Here is a 22926-nt window from a genome sequence, read left to right as displayed (position 1 = left end):
ATTCAAGATCGGACCGAAGAAGTTTCGCATTCGACAGCTCGGCTGTTGAAATTATGTTGCTTATTTTGGAGGCCTTTGTTTACTTTCACAACGAAGGCAATATAAGTCTCACAAATAAACCGAATCTAAAGTGAGTATTATCTATCAAAATGTGACTTATTGTATTGTGTATTTATATCAGAATCATGCTTCCGTTTAATTACCAATTAAATTGACATGTAATCTTGTTTGAGTCTGGAGTTGACCCAGTGCCAGTATTAGTATTCATCAGCACTGTTCATCAACACAATTCTCTAGATAGACTTAACCAGTTTTTATACTGTCTATAAACTGGCTAAGGATCTAGAGTTGTGTTATTGAAGTCATGACATGACAAGAAATTGAAGTTAGACATGAAGCTGATTGATTAGCCGATTAGATAAATCATTTGTTAAATTTTATGGTAGCGTCAATTGCCAAGGACCTTGACAATTGTCAAATCGTCAATTGCCAAGGACCGTGTCAGTTCATCAACTACGCATGTGTACGTTTAACTGCCACGGAGTACCTTTAGTGTCACGAAGTGATGCATTGCCACAGAGTGATGTTATGTATTAATATTAATATTAGGAAAAGGCTAGCCGCACTTAATGACGGCTAGCCTGCCAGTCTAGGCGTACTTAAGTACGTCTAGCCTACCAGTCTAGCCGTACTTAATGACAGTCAGACTGGCTGGCTAGCCGTACTTAATGTCGTGTAGATTGCTTAGTTAGCCGTACTTAAGGATTGGTAGATTATTTATTATGTGCGGTGGCATATTTTGCCTTCGCATGTCTTCACTGCATATTTCGTCAAAACCTTTTTTAACCGGATGTTTTTTCCCCATCACATGGAATTATTTGGGAAAACTGATCTCCGTGATAATACCACTCTACTAATCGATGTGTAACCTCAACCTTTTATAGTTTTGTCTTGATACAATCAATGAGAACTAATCATTTAAAAAATGGCTAAAAACGATAATAAAGAACTGAGTGACGTCAATTTAGTTCTATCTCAAATGGGTAATAGCACTGGTGGTAGGGACTCAGTGGCTGGATAGCACTGGTGGTAGGACTCAGTGGCTGGATAGCACTGGTGGTAGGGGCTCTATGGCTGGATAGCACTGGCACTGGTGGTAGGGGCTCTATGGCTCAGGGCTGAGAATCTTCCGCCTAAAGGCGGATTTCCGCCTAAATGGTAGTTTATCTCCGCCCATCCAATCACATTTCCTCCTTTTTCAAATTTGCCGTGTCAAACATTTTCCTCCAACCCACAAAATCATATTTTGACACCTGTGCTCAGTCTTGTGAAATTTGGTGACAGTCCCGTTTTTATGACGTTGGGCCAGACAGTATGACACCAGATGTCACAATTGACACAGAAGACCAGTAGTGTTCTTTGATTAGTTAGTTGATGGTTGAAGGGGAAGGGAGGGACAAATGGGTCTGGATTTGTTTCTCTGTTGTAGGTACTTATTGCCTTTTTAATCTCTCTCTCTCTCTCTCTCTCTCTCTCTCCTCTCTCTCTCTCTCTCTCTCTCTCTCTCTCTCTCTCTCTCTCTCTCTCTCTCTTCTCTCTCTCTCTCTCTTTCTCTCTCTCTCTCTCTCTCTCTCTCTTCTCTCTCTCTCTCTCTCTCTCTCTCTCTCTCTCTCTCTCTCCTCTCTCTCTCTCTCTCTCTCTCTCTCTCTCTCCTCTCTCTCTCTCTTTTTCTCTCTTCCCCCCCCCCCCCCCCTTTTTCCTTTCTATTTCTCGTTTCCTTTACCCCCCTTTTTTTGATATAGAATTCAAAATGTTATATTGGCAGAGAATACTCTCCTCCCCCCCCCCCCCCCCCTCTCTCTCTCTCTCTCTCTATCTATCTCTCTCTCTCTCTTCTTTCTTTCTTTCTTTTCGCAACCATCCATTAAATCATCTGGTATATAGAGATCATATACAGTATTAGAATAAAGCAATGGTGATTGGCTTAGTTTAATCTTATTCATTATGCCTTTGGCAATTTGAGAGATTCTTGGGTTGTATTTATATGCTGAATAACTACTAGGTTTCGGTAACAAAGATACTGTAGCCTGCTTTATAAAGTAAAAATCGAAACAAAACAATACTTTCTGGCCTTTTATTTGAATAACAACATGTGGAAAGGACAAATTCATTAAATGTTTACAAAAAGTAAATTTATATCTAATGATAAGAATGGATTTATACTAGTAAATGTAATATTATTACATAATACTAATACAAAACTATGTTCCTGTTATTTTTACACGTTGCTTGTGTTTGATCGATAGACCGAGAAATTTTCCTCCTTTTTGACACATTGCTATTATTATTATCATCACTGAATAAAAAAAAACACTCGCCAAAACCACTACATCAACATCTCTACCGCCACTACTATTACAATCACTACCACATCATCATCCCTACCACCACTACTACTACAAATAGCACCACATAATCCCTACCACCACTACTACTACAGCTACCACCACATCAGCAACCCTACTACCACTACTACAACCACCACAATATCATCATCCCCACCACCACTACTACTACAACCACCATCCAGTGATGCCAAAACTCCGGTTTCACCGGAAAAAACTCCGGTCTGGAGCAAAAAATTCCGGCTCCGGGCAACTTCCGTCAAATTCCGGTGAGGTCAATTTGCTCCAAGGATACCCCCCCCCCCCCCCCCTTCCAACCACCACATCATCATCATTACCACTAGTATTACAACCATCATCACCACCACTACTACTGCAACCACCACCACATCATCATCACTACCACTACTACTACAACCACCACTACCACATAATCTTCACGACCTCTACTACTACAACCACCACCACTACATCGTCATTACCACTACTACTACAACCACCACCACCACATCATCATTACCACTACTACTACAACCACCACCACCACATCATCACCACCACTACTACTGCAACCACCACCACATCATCATCATTACCACTACTACTACAACCACCACCACCACCACATCACCATTACCACTACTACTACAACCACCACCACCACATCATCACTACCACTACTACTACAACCACCACAACCACATCATCATTACCGCTACTACTACAACCACCACTACCACATCATCACTACCACTACTACTACAACCACCACAACCACATCATCACTACCACTACTACTACAACAACCACCACCACCACATCATCACTACCACTACTACTACAACCACCACAATCACATCATCACTACCACTACTACTACAACCACCACCACATCACTACCACTACTACTACAACCACCACCACATCACTACCACTACTACTACAACCACCACCACCACCACATCATCACTACCACTAATACTACTACAACCACCACCACAACATCATCATCACTACCACCACTACTACAACCACCATAACCACCACATCATCATCGCTACCAATACTACTACAACTACCACCATCACCTCATCTTCATCACTACCACCACTACTACTACTACAACCACCACCACCACATCATCATCATCACTACCACTGCTACTACAACCACCACATCATCATCATCATCATCACTACTACTACTACTACTGCTAATGCTACTACTATACTACAACAACAACCACTACAATATCATCATCACTACCACTACTACTACAACCACCAGCACCACATCATCATCACGACCAGTACTACTACAACCACCACCACCACATTATCATCACTACCACGACTACTACTACAACCACCACCACATCATCATTACCATTACTACTACAACCACCACTACCACATCATCATCACTACCATTTGTACTACAACCACCACCACCACATCAACATCACTACCACCACTACTACAACCACCACCACATCATTATCATCACGACCACAACTACTACAACCACTATACCACCACCGCATCATCATCACTACAACTACTACTTCAACCAGCACCACCACCATATCATCATCACTACCACCACTACCTCAACCACCACCACCACCATATCATCATCACTACCACTACAACTACAACATCAACCACTATCACATCTTCATCATCTCTACCACTATTACTACAACCACCAACACCACATCATCCTCACTACCACCAGTACTACAATCTCTACCATTAGGTTTTGGCGCTTTACTTCATTTGGAATAAGGAAATTTTGGGATTGTAATTTGCAATGTGTTTATGTATCATAATATACACTGTAATTCTAATCAGTTATCTATTTAGAACTATACAATATGTAAGCACAATGCCAAATATCGTTCCAATTCCTTTTTTTTTTGTACGCGGAAATTCCTCTTTCGGCGTTGAAATTCCTACGAGTGGTGGCTGAAACTCCTGTGAGCCAAATTCAAAGTTGGCATCTCTGCACCATCACATCATCTCTAAGACCACTACTACTACAATTACCACCACTTCATCATCCCTACCACCACCACTACCAGATCACCCCTACCACCACCACACCATCATCCCTAGCACCACTACCACAACTACCATCACATTATCTACTACTACAACCACCACCACATCATCAACCCTACTACCACTACTTCAACCACCACCACATCATCATCCCTACCACCACTAATATTACCACCTCCATCACACCATCATCCCTACCATCACTACTACTGCAACCACCACCACACCATCATCACTACCACCTCTACTGCTACAACCACCACCACATCATCAACCCTACTACCACTACTACAACCATCACCTCATCATCATCCCTACCACCACTACTACTACAACCACCACAACATCATCCCTACCACCACATCACCATTCCTACCACAGCTACCACAACCACCACCACACAATCATCCATACGACCACTACTACTACAATCACTACCACATCATCCCTACCACCGCTATTACTACAACCACCACCACATCATCGTCCCTACTACAACCACCAAATGTTGTAATTACACTTTCAACTTTTGAAATTCCACCGAGTTGTATCAGAAATTGCTGAGATAAATCTTGGATCGCATCTCAGTAAAAATTTTAGTGAAATTCAAATTTATAGGTTATGGTCGCATGGATGGGTCATGATCTTCACGATGAAAAATTTCCTCCTTTTTAGTGACCAGTCATTCTCACCCCTGATGGCTGGGTAGCGCTGGTGGTAGGGGCTCAAAGGCCAATAGCGCTGGTGGTAAGGACCCAGTGGCACATAGCACTGGTGGTAGGGACTCAGTGGCTGGATAGCACTGGTGGTAGGGACTCAATGGCTAATAGCGCTGGTGGTAGGGGCTCAAAGGCTAATAGCGCTGGTGGTAAGGACTCAATGGCACATAGTACTGGTGGTAGGGACTCAATGACAATGGCTAATAGAAATAATAGTAATAGCGCTGGTGGTAGTGGGAGGGACTCAGTGGCTAATAGCACTGGTGGTAGGGACTCACTGGCTCATAACACTGGTGGTAGGGTCTCTATGGCTGGATAGCACTGGTGGTAGGGACTCAGTGGCTAATAGCACAGGTGGTAGGGTCTCTATGGCTGGATAGCACTAGTGGTAGGGACTCAGTTGTTAAAAACACTGGTGGTAGGGGCTCAATGGCTAATAGCACTGGTGGTAGGGGCTCAATGGCTAATAGCACTGGTGGTAGGGACTCAGTGGCTAATACTAATAGCGCTGGTTGTAGGGACTCAGTGGCTAATTGCACTGGTGGTAGGGACTCAGTGGCTAATAGCACTGGTGGTAGGGACTCAATGGCAAATAGCACTGGTGGAAGGGACTCAATGACTAATTGCGCTGGTGGTAGGGACTCAATGGCTAATTGCGCTGGTGGTGGGGACTCGGTGGCTAATAGCACTGGTGGTAGGGTCTCTATGGCTGGATAGCACTGGTGGTAGGGACTCAGTAACTAATTGTACTGGTGGTAGGGACGCAATGTCTAATAGCACTGGTCGCAGGCAGGAACTCAATGGCTGATACTGATAGCTCTAGTTAGGGACTCAATGTCTGATAGTTCTAGTGGTAGGGACTCAATGTCTAAAACTAAAAGCACTGGTGGTAGGGACTCAATGACTGATAGCACTAGTGGTAGGGACTCAATGGCTGATGGTAGGGATCAAAGGCTAATTAACACTGGTGGTAGGGGCTCAGTGACCAATAGTGCTGGTGGTAGGGACTCAATGGCAAATAGCACTGGTGGTATAGACTCAATGGTTAATAACATTGGTGGTAGGGACTCAGTGGCTAATAGCGCTGGTGGTAGGGACTTACTGGCTAATAACACTGGTGGTAGGGACTCAATGTCTACAAAATCACTGGTGGTAGGGACTCAGTGGCTAATAGCACTGATGGTAGGGACTCAATGTCTACAAAATCACTGGTGGTAGGGACTCAGTGGCTAATAACACTGGAGGGACTCAATGTCTACAAAATCACTGGTGGTAAGGACTCAGTGGCTAATAGCACTGATGGTAGGGACTCAATGTCTACAAAATCACTGGTGGTAGGACTCAGTGGCTAATAACACTGGAGGGACTCAATGTCTACAAAATCACTGGTGGTAAGGACTCAGTGGCTAATAACACTGATGGTAGGGACTCAATGTCTACAAAATCACTGGTGGTAGGGACTCAGTGGCTAATAACACTGGAGGGACTCAATGTCTACAAAATCACTGGTGGTAAGGACTCAGTGGCTAATAACACTGATGGTAGGGACTCAATGTCTACAAAATCACTGGTGGTAGGGACTCAGTGGCTAATAGCACTGATGGTAGGGACTCAATGTCTACAAAATCACTGGTGGTAAGGACTAAGTGGCTAATAACACTGATGGTAGGGACTCAATGTCTACAAAATCACTGGTGGTAGGGACTCAGTGGCTAATAGCACTGATGGTAGGGACTCAATGTCTACAAAATCACTGGTGGTAGGGACTCAGTGGCTAATAACACTGGAGGGACTCAATGTCTACAAAATCACTGGTGGTAAGGACTCAGTGGCGAATAACACTGATGGTAGGGACTCAATGTCTACAAAATCACTGGTGGTAGGGACTCAGTGGCTAATAACACTGGAGGGACTCAATTTCTACAAAATCACTGGTGGTAAGGACTCAGTGGCTAATAACACTGATGGTAGGGACTCAATGTCTACAAAATCACTGGTGGTAGGGACTCAGTGGCTAATAGCACTAGTGGTAGGGACTCAATGGCTAATTGCGCTGGTGGTAGGGACTCAGTGCGTAATAGCCCTGATGATAGGGACTCAGTCTGTAAAAGCACTGGCGGTAGTGGTAGGGATAGTGTGTAATGGAAATCAAAACTAGGCAGTAAAATTATATGTCACCACTGACAGTGAATACAATTTTATGAAAAAAAAAAATTCCACAGTGGAACGCACTACAGTCCGCTTAAACAAACCATCTGAGCTAGGAAATATTTCACCTTAAAAGGGGGGCCTATAGTCAAAAATCCGTTTTGTTTATTGCAATGCCAATATTGGTATTCCCCTGTTGTTTTTAGGTGGTAGGAGGTCTAATTTGATGACGAACACACACCATAAAAAAATTTAATGTGCAGCAATGTGGTCTTATAGTATGACACTTGCTTTCATATCGGAAGGTCCTGGGTTCGAGTGATTTCTTGTAAAAGGCTCTTTACTCATTCTCTCACCCCCAAAAAATAAATTCCTACAGTGATGCACCAAAACCCAACGGATACCTTCCAAATTTACACACACAGTTTCCTACAGCAAGAGCAACATCATGATGGATAGGTTTAGCAAGTCTTGAAAAATTTATTTAAGGAATTGTTTTTCGATTACGATTGAAAATATGGCACTCATGAAACGACAGGAAAAAAATCCAATTTAAAAATTCAAACGACTAAATTTTAGTTTAGCCCAAAGTCAAAGCCATCATGATGCAAAACCCATCATACGAAAGATTCTGACAAATTTGAAGACAATCTGATGGAAAATAATCCAGATATGAATGAAGAATGTTAGAAAATCAGAAAATGATGCAAAATGGAATTTTGAGAAAAAACAAAATCTTTCTTTAATTTGATAAACAAGCTAATTTTTCAGACAACGTCCATCAAAATTCCAAAGTATAATCAATATATATGGAACAAGTAAATAGTCGAATTTTGTAAATTGATCAAATTCTGAAAAAAAAATATATAATTGAATCGCTAACCCCCATACCACTTAGAATTTTTTGTTGTTGTTGACATCCATTTTTCATTTGTTTAAAAATAATTTGGTGGTCAATTATGATTTATAGTTAATCTCATAAACTAATAATGTGATTGATGTTAAACACACCAAAAATTCCCCCCCCCCCCCCCCCCAAAAAAAAAAAAAAAACAAAAAAAAAAAAACATCTTTAATATATTTTTTTACATTTTAAAGAGGCACCCTATAGGCTAAAATTAGATGTAAAACCCTAAAACTAAAATTGCTAACATAGATGAACCAAAAACCAGCGTATAAATTTCTTTCAAATTTACACACAATGTATATTACATAAATAACTAGATAATGATGGAAGAGTTTACCACTTGTCTTGAAAAGAAATTCTTTTGAATATGTTTTTTAATTCGACTGAAATTGTGGCGCTTATCGGCAGGAAAAAAATCAATTTTTAAAATTTAAAAATCTTACATATTTAAATTTCCCCCAAAATACTTCCGTCATGATGCAAAACACACAAAAAAAGATTCTGAATATATTTGAAAACAATCTAAAGGAAAATGACATGTATGATTGTTAGAAAATCAGAAAATGAAATAAAACGGAAATTTGAGAAAGCACTAATTCGACATAAGCTGATCCATAAAATTTTCAAAATAATGAGCGTCATAGGACAAGAAATGACGAAAATTGAGTAGATTGATCTGTCTAAAAAATGTATAAATGATTCGCTAACCCATTCCCTAAGAAAATAAATGCTAAAAAATTAAAATATTTCCGTACTCTTTCATTTTAAGGTCAGAGTTTATTTATACCTTACGAATTCATCATTGTAATCAGAAAAACTAATTATTTACCAGATTACTTATCAGTTGATTCCTTGATATATTAAAAATTCTCGAAATATGATTTCGCAAAATATGATTTGACGCACTACCCTCATTTTTCAATTTTTAAAATAGGCTTCTGCTTGTGAGATAAGTATGTAATCAACTTGAACTGCAAAATCAAATCTATTTTAGACAAGAAAACAGCTGAATGGTGATAATAGATCTAGCTCAGAATAAAAAGCAATAATTTTCTTTCGCAAACTCCTAGAAGAAAAATTTTCTTTCGCCTCCAGGAAAAAAGTCAACACCACTTGTTTGCGACTGTTGTTTCTGTAGTTCCACAAAGAGGGTTGATCTTGTTCTGGTTTGAAAAATGGAAATAAAAGAGACTTTTCATTAGCAATTTTAGACATGGCTATAAAATTAAAATCATTGTCATAAAATGAATTTATCATTCACATACCAATTTTTTTTTTAACTGGTCATCGTTCTCACCAACACAGTTGAAATTTCATTGGTTTTACATCCACAGGCCAAAACTCTTGGCAACAAACTCTATTAAGTTCATAAATGCAGAAGTAACTCAATTCAAATAATCCTTTGTCAATTTCATTAAGAAAAATGAGCATTTACACCCGAGCATGCAAATCTCAAACTTGGTTCAATGCCCAGTTTTAAACCCTCTATTACATTAGTATTGGCAAAACGAAAATCTCAAACAAACTGGACATTCCCTTGTGGTCCATTGAATTTTTTTTTCGCGAATTGTGTTGAACTGGCCGAGAAAAGGAAATTGAATAGTCTCACTATCAACTCTCGACAGAGTTCATAATAACGGAGAATTATAATCATATGAATTTTATCAAGACCACCCACATTTTCATTTACCTCCCTAAAATCCTCAAATTTGGAAAACTCGAAAACACGAAAATCTCGAACAAATAGGCGTGGTCCCAACTTGTTCGAAATTTCCGTGCTCGAGTGTACTTCATTGATCACCAATAAAAATGTAAGGACGCTATGAAGATTTGAAAACAATACTAACCAGTTTCAAAAAGTGCTTGCAGATACTCTGCTCTGCTCGCACAGATGATGGTTTGCTGATTGATAAGATTGCCACAAGACATCTTGAGCCAGCTATCTTTCTTGATTGTCAGGACACCAGTACGGTCAACTGAATTCTTTCCTGTTGGCTGTCGAAAAAAAAACATTAATTAAATTCACTGCAGTGAAAATGGCACATACCAATGCCATTGCTTAAGTTAATAATTATAAATAATAATAATAATAATCATAATAATGATTATAATAATAAATAAATTGAAAAAAAAGTAATATTAATAATGATAATAATACCCTATTGTTTTTCATTATTTGACAATACTGTATATCTACAGACTATGTGACACAATGTCATTGTCATTATCAATATCATCATCATGAGGCATTTCAATCCAACTCCAAAGTTCTAAAAATCGGGTCACAGCCACTAATTAGCTTAATGCTGGAATGCCAAAAACTGGACGTTTACCAACTCCCACAATTTTAGAGTTACTGCCTCCTCCCCCCCCCCCCCCCCCCCCCCACCAACGTGCTCGGCAATTTGCAGTAACAATTTATACTTCTGGGCGAGTGGATCACAATTTGAGTTCCATTACCACTGCTGCTGCTCACTAAACTGCCCACCAGTCACCAGCCCAGTTGTTACAGTTACAGTTACACAAGTACTCTAGAAATAAAATCATCTAAGGATTAATCCATATAAAGATCACATTGGAATGCAGAACACAAGACACACGCGCCAGTCAGTAAGGCGTGTTGATATTACAAAACAATTACATTCTCATTCATTCATATTATATCTCATCATAAATATCGCCACCGCTCGAATACTTTTTACTGTCCTAGTCCTAGCCTTGACTGAGAATTTTTTTTAAAAGAAAAGAAGAAAAGACAAATTCTTACCTTTACAGAATCCTGACGAATAAAAATGGTGTCAGTCTCAGTCTCCAATTGCTTAACTGCATTTTGGCAATTGTTGATAAGATGAAAAATTGTCACCAATAGCGATGGCCATATTGAAATACTACGTATTGAAATTGATGATGCTCGTAAATCGGGAGAAAACAATCATGGGTTGGCGCCACGGCCCACCACGGTCGACTTACCGGATGTGATCTTTGACACGACCAGGGGTCAAGGCCCCAGAATAAGTACGGCTAGACTCCTGTGCTCCCCGTACTTAATGACGTCTAGCCTGCCAGTCTACCCGTCCTTAAGTACGGGTAGCCACTTCGTTAATATTAATTAATACTCTTTTACTCTTGTTTCTCTCTACTGTGTGTCGTTTTCTCTTTTTTTCCTCTATTACACACACTCTCTCTCTCTGTCATTTTCTCTTTTCCCTCTCTGCCATTTTTTCCTCTGTGTATGTATTTCTCTGTCATCCCCCCCCCTCTCTCTCTCTCTCTCTCTCTCTCTCTCTCTCTCTCTCTCTCTCTCTCTCTCTCTCTCTCTCTCTCTCTCTCTCTCATATTTCCTCTTTTTGTTACGGCCCTTGCCAGTTGGTAGATCATCAACTATTTACTATTAATGCCACGGATTGATCTTGTTGCACAAATGTTTTACGTTAATTATTCCGTATTAAGACTATGTGCAGTATATTTCCTTTAAAATAAAGGAAATCTTATTTTTCTTTTTTAATCTAGGACATCTTGGCAGGGATTTGCCACCTCGTCCTTCTGTTTTTTTCCCTCGCTGAATCCGAAATCAACAGTAATTTTTGTTTGATATTATTTTAAATCATCTTGGAATTCGTGAAAAGACATAAAAATTAAAAACAAATGCCAACAAGTGTGGACTTGATCCTTTCCACAACGATTGACAAGGAATGAGTGAATGGCGAATGGAAGAAAAGAAAGTGACGGGGTTCGAGATTCGTATGCGCGCAAATCGAGGCTTGACTGAAATCACCACATGCAGCTGATTGAGGCCCGACTGAAATCACCACATGCGGCTGAAGAGTTCCAATTTGACTCCTTGGCAATTGATGAACCGTCAACTACCAAGGACTCACTCCTTGGCAATTGACACTTCCAAATTTTATTTACCTCCACAGTCACAATTACAGACTCACTTTTTAGCCTTTTCCATTTATTTTTTAATTTTTTTATAGTGACTGAGTTAGTCAAGAATGAAGGAGAGCATCAGGGGCATGCCCCCATCTCCCTTCTCTCTCTCTCTCTCTCTCTCTCTCTCTCTCTCTCCTCTCTCTCTCTCTCTCTCTCTCTCTCTCCTCTTTCTCTCTCTCTATCGGATCGCATGCCCCCCCCTCTCTCTCTCTCTCTATCGCATGCCCCCCCTCTCTCTTTCTCTCTATCTCTCTCTCTCTCTCTCTCTCTCTCTCTCTCTCTCTCTCTCTCTCTCTCTCTTTCTCACACTCTTCTAATCTCTCAAGTCCAAGTCGAATAAAATCTGAACCTGTGTGTGAGTGTGGAGGGGTGGTAGTTCCCATACAATCAGTAAAAGTAAAGATGAAAAGTCGCCTTTTTCCTCTTTATTAACAAGTTCATTAAAAAAAATAAAAATTAAAGTTTCAGTTTCAGATTTTAAGTGATATAGGCATTTAACATGAAAATTCAGTTTTCAAATAACAATATAAAGTGTGATTTATAATGATGCAACAATTGATAAAGTCGTTTGAATTTTGTACTGGCTGGTGCGCGACTAGTCTAGGTAGAGAAGGGTAGAAGATGATGGGCTGTGTAGATGGATGTGGCCGTGCCTCATGTAAAGACTATGATAATAGAGAAAAATTAATAATTAGAGGAACCTGTCATCTACAATATGAACACCATGGTACAGATAAATAATGAAATAAACAAAACACAACCACTGGTCGCCTTATGGGATCCATTTGAGAAAACTCCCTTCTCCCTCATGCATCACTTTTATAACATGGTTCGAACCTGGGGGAATTCTGTCAGGTCTGACTCCGGGTGATGTCCTAGCAACGGTAATAGGACTTAATATCTTTGTGCCCAAAATGTACAGAGTTCTAATACCCAGCTGAGTTGTGTGGCCTTGAAAAAATCACCTTGCCGTAGTTCATTTTCTGGCACTGCACTGCGGCTGATGCCTGGGTTATTCCAGTCTTCCCTTAGAATAGACCTTAAAGGGAATTTTATTATTATTTTTAGTAAAGCCCTTTCTTTAGACCATTGCGTCTTTGACTGATTTTTGTTCACTATGAAGGATTTTGACTTTTTTCTTCTCAATTTCTAAATTGGTCTCCAATTGGTCAATTATTTTGCTTTGTCGTCAATTAAAGTGGGTTTAGACTATGTGTTGATTGTTACCAAACAGTAATTACAGTGTTATGGTCCCTGGGAATAAAGCAAAGTGTGCTTACTTATAGGCAAATCATGCTTATTTTGACCATCTACCCACTGCCCACACTGTGTCCCCCAGGCAGCCTCCTGTGATTGGAGTTTTGTCCAAATTCAATTCTGAATAGCCACTACGTAAAATCACACTCATTTCAAAATCTACCAAAGTAATGCCTTTTCAGCCTGGAAACTAACTTTTTTCTTTTAGTTTTCAAATACATACAGAAGGTTCCAGACTTGCAACTGCCATTGGTTCTAAAACAATCATTTTTAGATTTTTTTTCTTTCTTTTTGATATTTTTAGAATAAACAATACCTTCTTTTATGACACAAGTACAGCATTATTCTGGAGGTGTGGGATGAGAAGTAAATAAGCTTGTGACTGTTGCTATTTTGTCTTTTGATTAGATGTATCTGTAGTTCATTTTCTAGTTTTTGTGAAATGGCTCCGTCTCTGTTCTCAGCTTTTAAGTTGAAGTGTAAGATGAAGTCTGATGGTTATAATTGTTTCTTAAACATCTGAGGTTGTAAAGCAGAGTAGCACAAAATAGAGTTATCAACAGACACATGTGTGAAATCAAAGAAAGTCACAGACAAAGTGCACATGTGCGACAATAGTCTAATCCCTTCCCTTCCTTCCCCTGCTTCTAGCATTTATGTATACGTCACTAGCAGATAACACGCAGAATTATAACATTTCCATTGCCCAACTCCATGCTCCCTTGCTGAGCCTATTGTTGTCGCTTAAGATTTTAAGATGGACATGCGTTGTTTGTTTCATCACTGAGATGTCAATTGTTTTGTGCAAGGGAAGTAATGATGGAATGTGAGGTGTGAACCATACATTAGCTCCAGAACATTGGGATGGTTTCTGTTAGCCCTTTTTGTTAAGCTTTTCTTTTTTTTTTAAAATGTTGTTGCTATTTTGTCTTTTTCGTTATTTATTTATTTTATTTTATTTTTGTAATTTTGAAATAATGGTAAAAAATATTGATTGTGCTTATATATATAGTCCTTTTCAGTGAGCATGCTCATAAGTAGCAAATTTATGTAGTAAAAATTCTGTTTCACACACTGAGCGTCCTTTTAGCTGGATTGTACTTATAAAGGGAAACAACTGTATTGTTATTTTCATTTGCATCAATGTTATGTAATTTTCAATAACAATAATAAATTGAATAAGAAAAAATTATATTGTCTTGAGCTCAGATTGCTCTTTCCCTGTTTGTCTTTTTTATGTAGCATTTCAGATTTTCCAACTTGTTCATTTGTTGGTCAGCATTAATTTTCCTAATTTGCATTTAAAAATTTGGCCAGGTCATAGAAAATGAGGAAGGCTAAGGTGAATTGCCTGTCCACCTCACATCTGTTTACACCTGGTGGTTGCACGCATGAGCATTGGAGTTTGAGTTCGAATAGTCATGGGAGACTATTCAGATTCGAATCCAAATAGAATGTAGCTGTGATTTTATGGAGAGTTCAAAGGTTGTCCTGGAGGCAGTTTTTATAGTTGAATATGGTATCAATGGAAAGGAGAATAGTTAAATTTTATGGGTTTTTTGTTTTTTTTTTAGAAATTAAGTGCGTTTTTTGTGGCATGTTTTTATTGTTCGTTAAATTTTAGCTAAATCTTCTAAATGAATTTTAAAATGAAAGCGGGAATTTTACCTAGGGGTAGAGCATTCAAACCCCTTTATTGTGGTGCTTAATTTATCAAATTATGTAAGTATATGCCAGAGATATTTCAATTTTACAAAACCATGATTTTAGGCAAATGCTCACAAACGATAACTAGAGAGACAATTTCAGCCAATTAAGTGCCATTGGCACGATGTGGATCAATCTATGAAAGTGAAGATTTAATTATTTTATTTATCTATATTTATTTATTTATTTTGTTCTTATTCTAATGTTCTGTTAACTCAAAGATAATTCTGGTCCACATAAATATTGGATGAACAAAATCAGCTCATTCATAGCCAACATCTATCAAAAATTATATAGGCAGATAGTGTTTTCTATCAGATAATAAATATCCACTTACTGCTGGTCAGAACTCCACTTGTTTTTTCTTCTAGATACAGATGTTAAAACCAAAACTGTAATTTTAAAGGCATAAATTTTAAATTGTTCTTAGTTATTGTTTTTTGTTTGTTTTGTTGTTTGTTTGGTTTTTTTTTTTGTTTATTTTGTTTGTTTTTTTTTTTTTTTTTGGGGGGGGGGGGGGGGGGGCATTCTTTGTCTCATTACTTTTGAGTTCATTTAGAATTTGCAAAATGGTTTGCCCTACATGAACACATATTCTTGGATTCCATCATATAATTAGACAATAAAAATTATTTACCAAAAACTATAATTGTCTCTTTAGAAAGTTTTTAGTTTGGTATCAAATTAAGCGTTATGAAATTGAAATTTAGAAAGAGGTTTATTGAATTGACATTATTTGAAAAGAAATTAGCGCAGCTTTAGTTGTTCATGTTTTCTTAATTTGCGTTATAGATCACTTTACCTTACTTGACTTCAAACATAATTAGTCCAATTTTTTTGGCGATGTCTTAGATATTCTGTATATCTCCATAGGATTTAGCATAAAGGGTGATTGTTTGGACCATAGTAGATGGTCTTTACTTGCTTAAAGACCATTTACGATTGCTCTGTTTTGTTTTAAAAACCTAAATGATGAAGCACTTGACCATATTAAAAGCATGTAATGTTGAAATGTATGTACCAAATAGGAATTTACGATCCTCGACTGACAAAACGAAGCTTACTCTTAGAAATAATTATAAATTTTATGGTGGCCGTTCCTTTACCCACACTGAGCCTCTTGTGTGGAATGACCTGCCCAGAAGGATATGAGAAGCAAGATCTTTTGATAGTTTTAAATCATTGTTAAAGCACTACCTTTTTACTGTTACATTTTCATGATATTGAAATACACGATATTACAATCACTGCCGCTATATTGATATCAGTTCGGTATACGTTTTATACCTGTAAATTTTGTATATTTATTTGTACATGCATTGAGCATCACACAGTGATGAAAATGTGTGATATAACTGCCGTGTATTATTATTTTTAAAAAAGGTCTGACAATTTTTTATGCTTTAACGTGGAAGGATTATTTTTTTAAAACATGATTTATTGTAAGAATTGAACGTTAAAACTCTTGATATTTCTGTAATTCTCTCTTTTTTCAATTAAATCCAAATTTAGATCATAAAAGGGATTTGAGACATAATCTAAGGACATGAAGTGTGTATTCCAGCAAAAGAAAAAGAGGAGGAGGAGATGAACCAAGAGGTTCCATCCAACTTTGTCCCATCACTGCATGCTAAGGGCATTAATGTTCCAAATTCACTACAGCCAACACCATCACTGAGACAAGGAGATTTATCTCCCATATCTTGGCAACCAACGTCAGCTCCAAGAAAAATATCACCTTCCCCACCCACTCCTACTTTGCCAACTTCAAAACTCAGTGAACAACATAACTGGCAAGCTTCTCTGTCCAATGTACGAGAACGTAATGCTGTCATGTTTAACAACTCAACAATGGCTGATGTTTATTTCACTGTCGGATCTGATGGTCTCAAGAAAAGGATTCCCAGTCACAAATACATCCTGGGTAGTGGAAGCACTGTGTTCTATGCCATGTTGTATGGTGGACTTGCTGAAGAGGCAAAAGTCATGGAGATATGTATTCCTGATGTTGAACCAGCAGCTTTCTTAAATTTACTCAGGTATCAAATCTTTTATTTATTTTTGTTAAAAGAATAGAATTAGAAGAATGCAATGCTATACATTATAGATAACTACTCATGTATAAGTATTAGTGGTAAAAAAAACATATGAACTATTTGGGTAATCATTTCATAGTGCGAGCTTATCACCATAAATAAGAAAATATTGAATAAGCAATCATATGCCATTGAAAATGACATAATTTAGAAAAGACGACAGTATTTCAATTTGAAAATGAAAAGAAGAAGGAAATGACAACTCTAAATCAGTAATAAATGATTCAATCGCCTTATAGAGATACCAGAAGACCAGTACCAAGTAGAGTCAAGTAAAACTCAAACAAGGCAGTCAGAGTGTCAAACTGCTAATATATATTCAACTAATGTTGACTGTCATTTATACTGTACATACAATCTTGATTATAATGCCAATACTATTGGACCAGAAAGAGTGGTTGACTTTAAGCAAGGTTAACTTTATTCCTTATCAAAAGATCACACTTAGATAGAGAACAGAAACTTTCGGACCAACCAGAAAGTGTTGATTGCAGATTTCACTGAACTCAATATTACTAAATGTGTGCCATTTATAAAACAAGTTACTTACTGGTATCAAGCCTCTGACTCTGAGCATGTTTTAAGACAATTAAAGAGATGCACTAAAAACTGTCAGGAAAATACCATAAACTTTTTTTCTATTTACTTTGGATAAGCTCGCCGACAGTAATACTGATACTCATCTGAGTCAGTCGACGTATTTGAAAAGGAAGAAGATAATTAATTATTTACTGATATAATTGCAAATATCAGGAAAATAATGACTCATCGCTTTTTATTCAAATTTCTTTTTGATGGGAAAACATAATCTATGCAGTGAACTTTATCAAAGCATTAAACATTTCTATTTGTATGCATTTGATAGATTTTGTTATTTTCTGAAATTATTGTCTCATCCACAGGTACCTGTACTGTGATGAGATCCTTGTAGAAGCTGATACTGTTCTTTCAACGCTGTATGTTGCCAAAAAGTACATAGTACCACAACTCGCTAAAGCCTGTGTTCAGTACCTTGAGACCAGCTTGAGTGCAAAAAATGCATGCATTCTTTTGAGTCAAGGCAGGCTATTTGAAGAAGTCGAACTTATGCAGAGGTGCTGGGAAGTCATTGATGCTCAGGCTGAGGATGCACTTCGTTCAGAGGGCTTCACAGAAATTGATAGAAAAACACTTGAAGCAATACTTAGTCGTGAGACTTTGAATACAAAAGAAATATGCGTCTTCAGTGCTGTGTGCAAATGGGCAAGGGCTGAATGTGCACGGAGAGAACTTGATCCAAATCCTCAAAATCAGCGTCATGTATTGGGTGATTGTCTTCAACTTGTTCGTTTCCCGGCTATGTCACTTGATGAATTTGCCAATGGCCCGGCACAGACTAATATCCTAACACTTGAAGAGTGTTGTAATGTATTTCTTCATTTTACTGCGCAAACTTCTCCTCAACTCCCTTTCAACAAACAATGCCGGAAAGGTCTCTCACAATTTAGAGTCCATAGGTTTCAGTCATCTGCTTATCGTAGCAATCAACGGAGATACAGAGGAAGGTGTGACAGCATTCAATTTTCAGTTGATCGGAGAATATTTATTGCAGGATTTGGTCTCTATGGGTCTAGTAACGCAGCATCAGAATACAAGGTAAAAATTGAATTGAAGAGGAATGGGTCAGTGGAAGGCCAGCGTCACACAAAATTTCTATCAGATGGTTCCAGTAATACTTTTCCTGTTTTATTTGAAAGTCCTGTACAGATTAAACCTGAAATCTTTTATACTGCAAATGTTATATTAGAAGGTCATGAACTTAGTTATTTTGGACAAGAAGGTGTAGCGGAAATTCAGTGTGAAAAGGTAACTTTTCAGTTTCAGTGTTCATCAGAAAGCACAAATGGAACTGGAGTGCAAAGCGGTCAAATACCAGAGTTGATATTTTATTCATAAATCACCAAGTTACTGGAAGTTGAGGGTTTCATTTCATTACAGATTCTCTGTCTCGTTACATATTTGGAGAGATAACTTTTATTATACACAATAATGATATGCTTGAGAGAAGTTGAAACTCTGCTTACAATTTCAAATTTATATTTCACAAAGGGATAGTTCCAAAATTATCAATTTCGAATGACCCCCTACAACACTGTTGTAAAGATGTTTTTAACTTTCCTTGGTAACAATCTGTGATGGAAACATAATGTTTTGTTTTTTTATTTAAAGAAAAAAACTGAAATATCAAATTGATTATGTATGCAATTTGTTAATGGATGTTAAAGTGGGAATAAAAATTTTTATAATTTAAGACTACCAAAAAGAAACCAATTAGCTTGTCATAATGTGGTCACGTGGCCCTGTAGCTTATTTTTTTAAAAAAAAGTAATAAACTATCTTTATGAATTTTATTATAGAATTTTCGTTTTTAGATATGAAACTTTGGTAGGGTATATTCGGCTTCTCTGCACCACTTGGTTGTACAACATGCTGCTCACGTGCCATTTCTTCTATCTCCTTCATCATTTGTCTTTTTAAATTAGCTCTGTGTCCTTTACTGGAATGAGACTATATTTGTCTTGATCTTTTGCTGAGTATTTTTCTTTGAGATTGTATTTTTTACTTGTAAGAATCATCTCTCTATAGTAAATAGATCATTATTTTTTGGGATTTTTTTTCATATCTGAATGCTCTTTTTTTTTCTTTTCTTCTGTTTTTGTGGCAATGGTCTTGTGCTTATTTTGTTTTTGCTTTTTTATTGTATGTGTGTGTGTGTGTGTGTGTGTGTGCGAGTTGTAACTCACGGGTCTAAACAATCAAACTAGGCTTAGATAGATTGCCGCTGTATGTGTTCTATGTTTTAATTAAATCACCTTGCTTTACTTTTATCATTGGATATCTAGAAGCCTAGTTTACAAATTTTTTTTATTAACTATCCTATTATGTCCTTTCTACTGGAGCTGAAATTACCGTAAAGTGCTGCATGTGTTGTAAAACTTATAAAAATTAGTGAACCAAGTATGAAATTGATTAAAACTTTATCATAAAGCTTAGTGTCCTTACATAAGATATATTTTTTTTTGAGAGGACAAGAGTCTCTTTATTTTAGTTCCAATAATCGATCATTCCATGATATAATCATAGACGACTGACCCTATTGCAATAGAAAATATTAACAAATTTAATTTTAAACAGATACACTCGGTGGAATGATTAAGATGGGAGCTTAAAGCAGTTATGTGATATTAATATTAAGTATGCTTGTAAGTTATATATTAATAGTTGCCTTGCTGTATAATACATGTATATTTTTGCACATATTTTCTAAGTAAAACAAATATGACATTGTTATAAACGCAGTTCAGTTTTGTTTTAGGTTTTATATCTAATTGTCTGCTAATTGTTTGATGCCTGGTGATGATGCTATTGTCATTAAAATTGAATGACACAAAATACAATTTAGGTGTAGAATTAATGTGAGAAGCATAACTTATCGACTATTGTTCTGGAGAAAAAAAGCCGTGGACAATGATTTGGTTGTAGAGTAAGGTAATAAGACTTTGTGGGTTTAAAAGGGGAGAATGATTATCATGGATTTAACGAGATCTTGGATGTAACAAGCATTAATTGCAAGTCTCAAAGACGTCATTAAGTCAGTGATCAGAAGAAAGAAATACCTGCTTCTCATAAATTGATTTGTCTCTTAAAGAAAAAAAATGTAAAAATGAACTGACTTAAAAGCATAAAATTGCATCGTTGATTCAAATGGGTGGAAGAATGCTGGCTTGTGGGTGTTCATATACGGATATACCATGAATTGAATTTTGCAAGCTTTGAGGAAAAAATCTTATCATTTAGATTAATTCTGTATGAACCAATTATTAAGATTATTTCCAAGTGAACGTCGTATAAGTTGCTGAGGCTCCAAATATTAAGGCATTACTGGTGAACATTACGATGTGAGGTTCGTTTTAAATTTTAAAAATTGTAATTTGTATCATAAATCAAGTGTAGTGTCTTGGGAATAAAATAGTCAAAGGTTTTACACAGTATCAGACTGATTTTTAAAACTTCTAGTCTAGAGTAGAGATTGGCCTGTTTTATTCAACATTTCTGTAATTATGTACATCATTTTTATTTATTTAAAAAATCGTATTATTTCACAATAATTCATTTTATGAATATTATTTCAAGCCAGCGTGTTGGCTTTGTCACTCGGGATTTATTCTCATTGTATTTATTTTTGCTAAATCTCTTTTATATCTTGTGCTGGTGTAGTTGGTTGGATTTTATTAGGATTTGGTGACGTGTACCTTTTGCTGTCTGGGCGGGGTTCCTGACCTCCCATAGTGGGCAAGGAGGTAAATACTTCTATTCCCCTATGTCTGTTTTCCAACATGCTTTCTGTCTTTGGCTTGGAATGAGATTACTTGGTTTTGTCCTGGCCCTGGCTGGATACCCTAGCTGGGAGAGAAACAGTCACATGTATAGTTAGAGTTTTGCGAGATGAAATTGTTTCCCTTGTAAATCTCCCTGTTATGCACTGTATTGTTCTGTTTCCATATTATATATATGATTTTTAAACATTTGAGTTTATCCCTCTTAGTTGGGACCTGGGCTTGTGTATGGATGTGACTTTTAGGTGATCTCAAACTAAGTACTTTGATAGTGTGCTCTTGGAATCTACATCTGTTTCCTATTTGAACAAATTCCCCTTTGTCTTACCTTTTCTTGGGTGCTTTAATTGCAATTCTAGAACTTTTGACTATCCCATTTCTTCCTTTTTGCTGGCGCTGATATGACCTTAATGTGTTGCAAGCGCCGTAAAACTCTTAAAAACAAACAACAACAAAAACAAGATTTTGCGGAAGAGGGTTTTTTTTTTTATATATAATATAGAAAATGGACGTCGTAGGTCCCAATTTTGATGAGTCTTAAAATGTCTCAATTTAATCATTCAAAACTGAATTAGGACTTAACCCCTTATTCCTGTAAATATTACCTAAATTTTTTTTATGGAGGTGGTTCCTGACCTCACATAGGGGGCATGGAGGTCACTTACTGTGTCTTCTATATTTCTATATCCGTTATCCAATTTTCTATGTTATGAACAAACAGTCAACAACAACAACAAAAAAAAACAAAAAAAAAAGAAAGAAAGATTTTTCCCTTGAAAACTATCTTTCCCTTTTACTTTTATATTGCCTTGTTTTGGATTTCAAACACGACTCTAAGTTTGCCTTGTACTTGTAGTGATAGGCACTAAGAGAAGTTTTTGCCACACATGTATCCAGATTTACCGCAACTGTATCGGAAGAGAAAACTTTTCCGAGGCGAAAACAGTAGAAGTTATGTTGGTTTTTTTTTAATTTAAGCTAAAAACTTGTGTCTTTAGTAAATTGATACTTTGTAATAATTCCAGAAATTCCAGTGCTTTCCTATGTGCCCGGATTCTGGGTCTCCTTCTTTTCCGTTGAACTTTCTCCGACTAGATACATGAATAGATTGCAGTTGTGTCCACCACTATCATTCATTTTGATTTAGTATGTAGCTTAGATTGCGTCTAAATTTTAAATTTAACAACACCTCTTGCTTTTTACTGGCGGTGAAATATGCAAACGTTAGTACTGTAAATCTTCTTAAATAGATATTTGATTGTCCGATTATCTTATTCTTGTGCCATAACCGTACATTGTTATCAAATGCTTTTTT

General features: G+C 37.2%; 2 protein-coding genes across 4 annotated transcripts in view; one reads left to right on the top strand and one right to left on the bottom strand.

Annotated features, from left to right (window-relative positions):
- Positions 1-22926, bottom strand: part of LOC144974306 (apoptosis regulatory protein Siva-like) — a 75719-nt gene that overhangs the window by 16179 nt on the left and 36614 nt on the right. The gene's annotated exons all lie outside the window — the stretch shown is intronic.
- LOC144974274 (BTB/POZ domain-containing protein 6-B-like) lies at positions 11-22342 on the top strand. Its single transcript, XM_078917169.1, has 3 exons — positions 11-130; positions 16652-17178; positions 18138-22342. Exons 2-3 carry the CDS (start codon positions 16727-16729, stop codon positions 19168-19170), a joined length of 1485 nt encoding a protein of 494 aa, XP_078773295.1. The 5' UTR covers positions 11-130; positions 16652-16726; the 3' UTR covers positions 19171-22342.

Source organism: Berghia stephanieae, chromosome 1 (genome assembly GCF_034508935.2).
Source record: "Berghia stephanieae isolate SIO BIC M18660-M18661 chromosome 1, UCSD_Bste_1.3, whole genome shotgun sequence".
NCBI lineage: Eukaryota > Metazoa > Mollusca > Gastropoda > Nudibranchia > Aeolidiidae > Berghia > Berghia stephanieae.
Note: the sequence above shows the minus strand (reverse complement) of the source record. Positions and strands in the feature narration are given on the sequence as shown.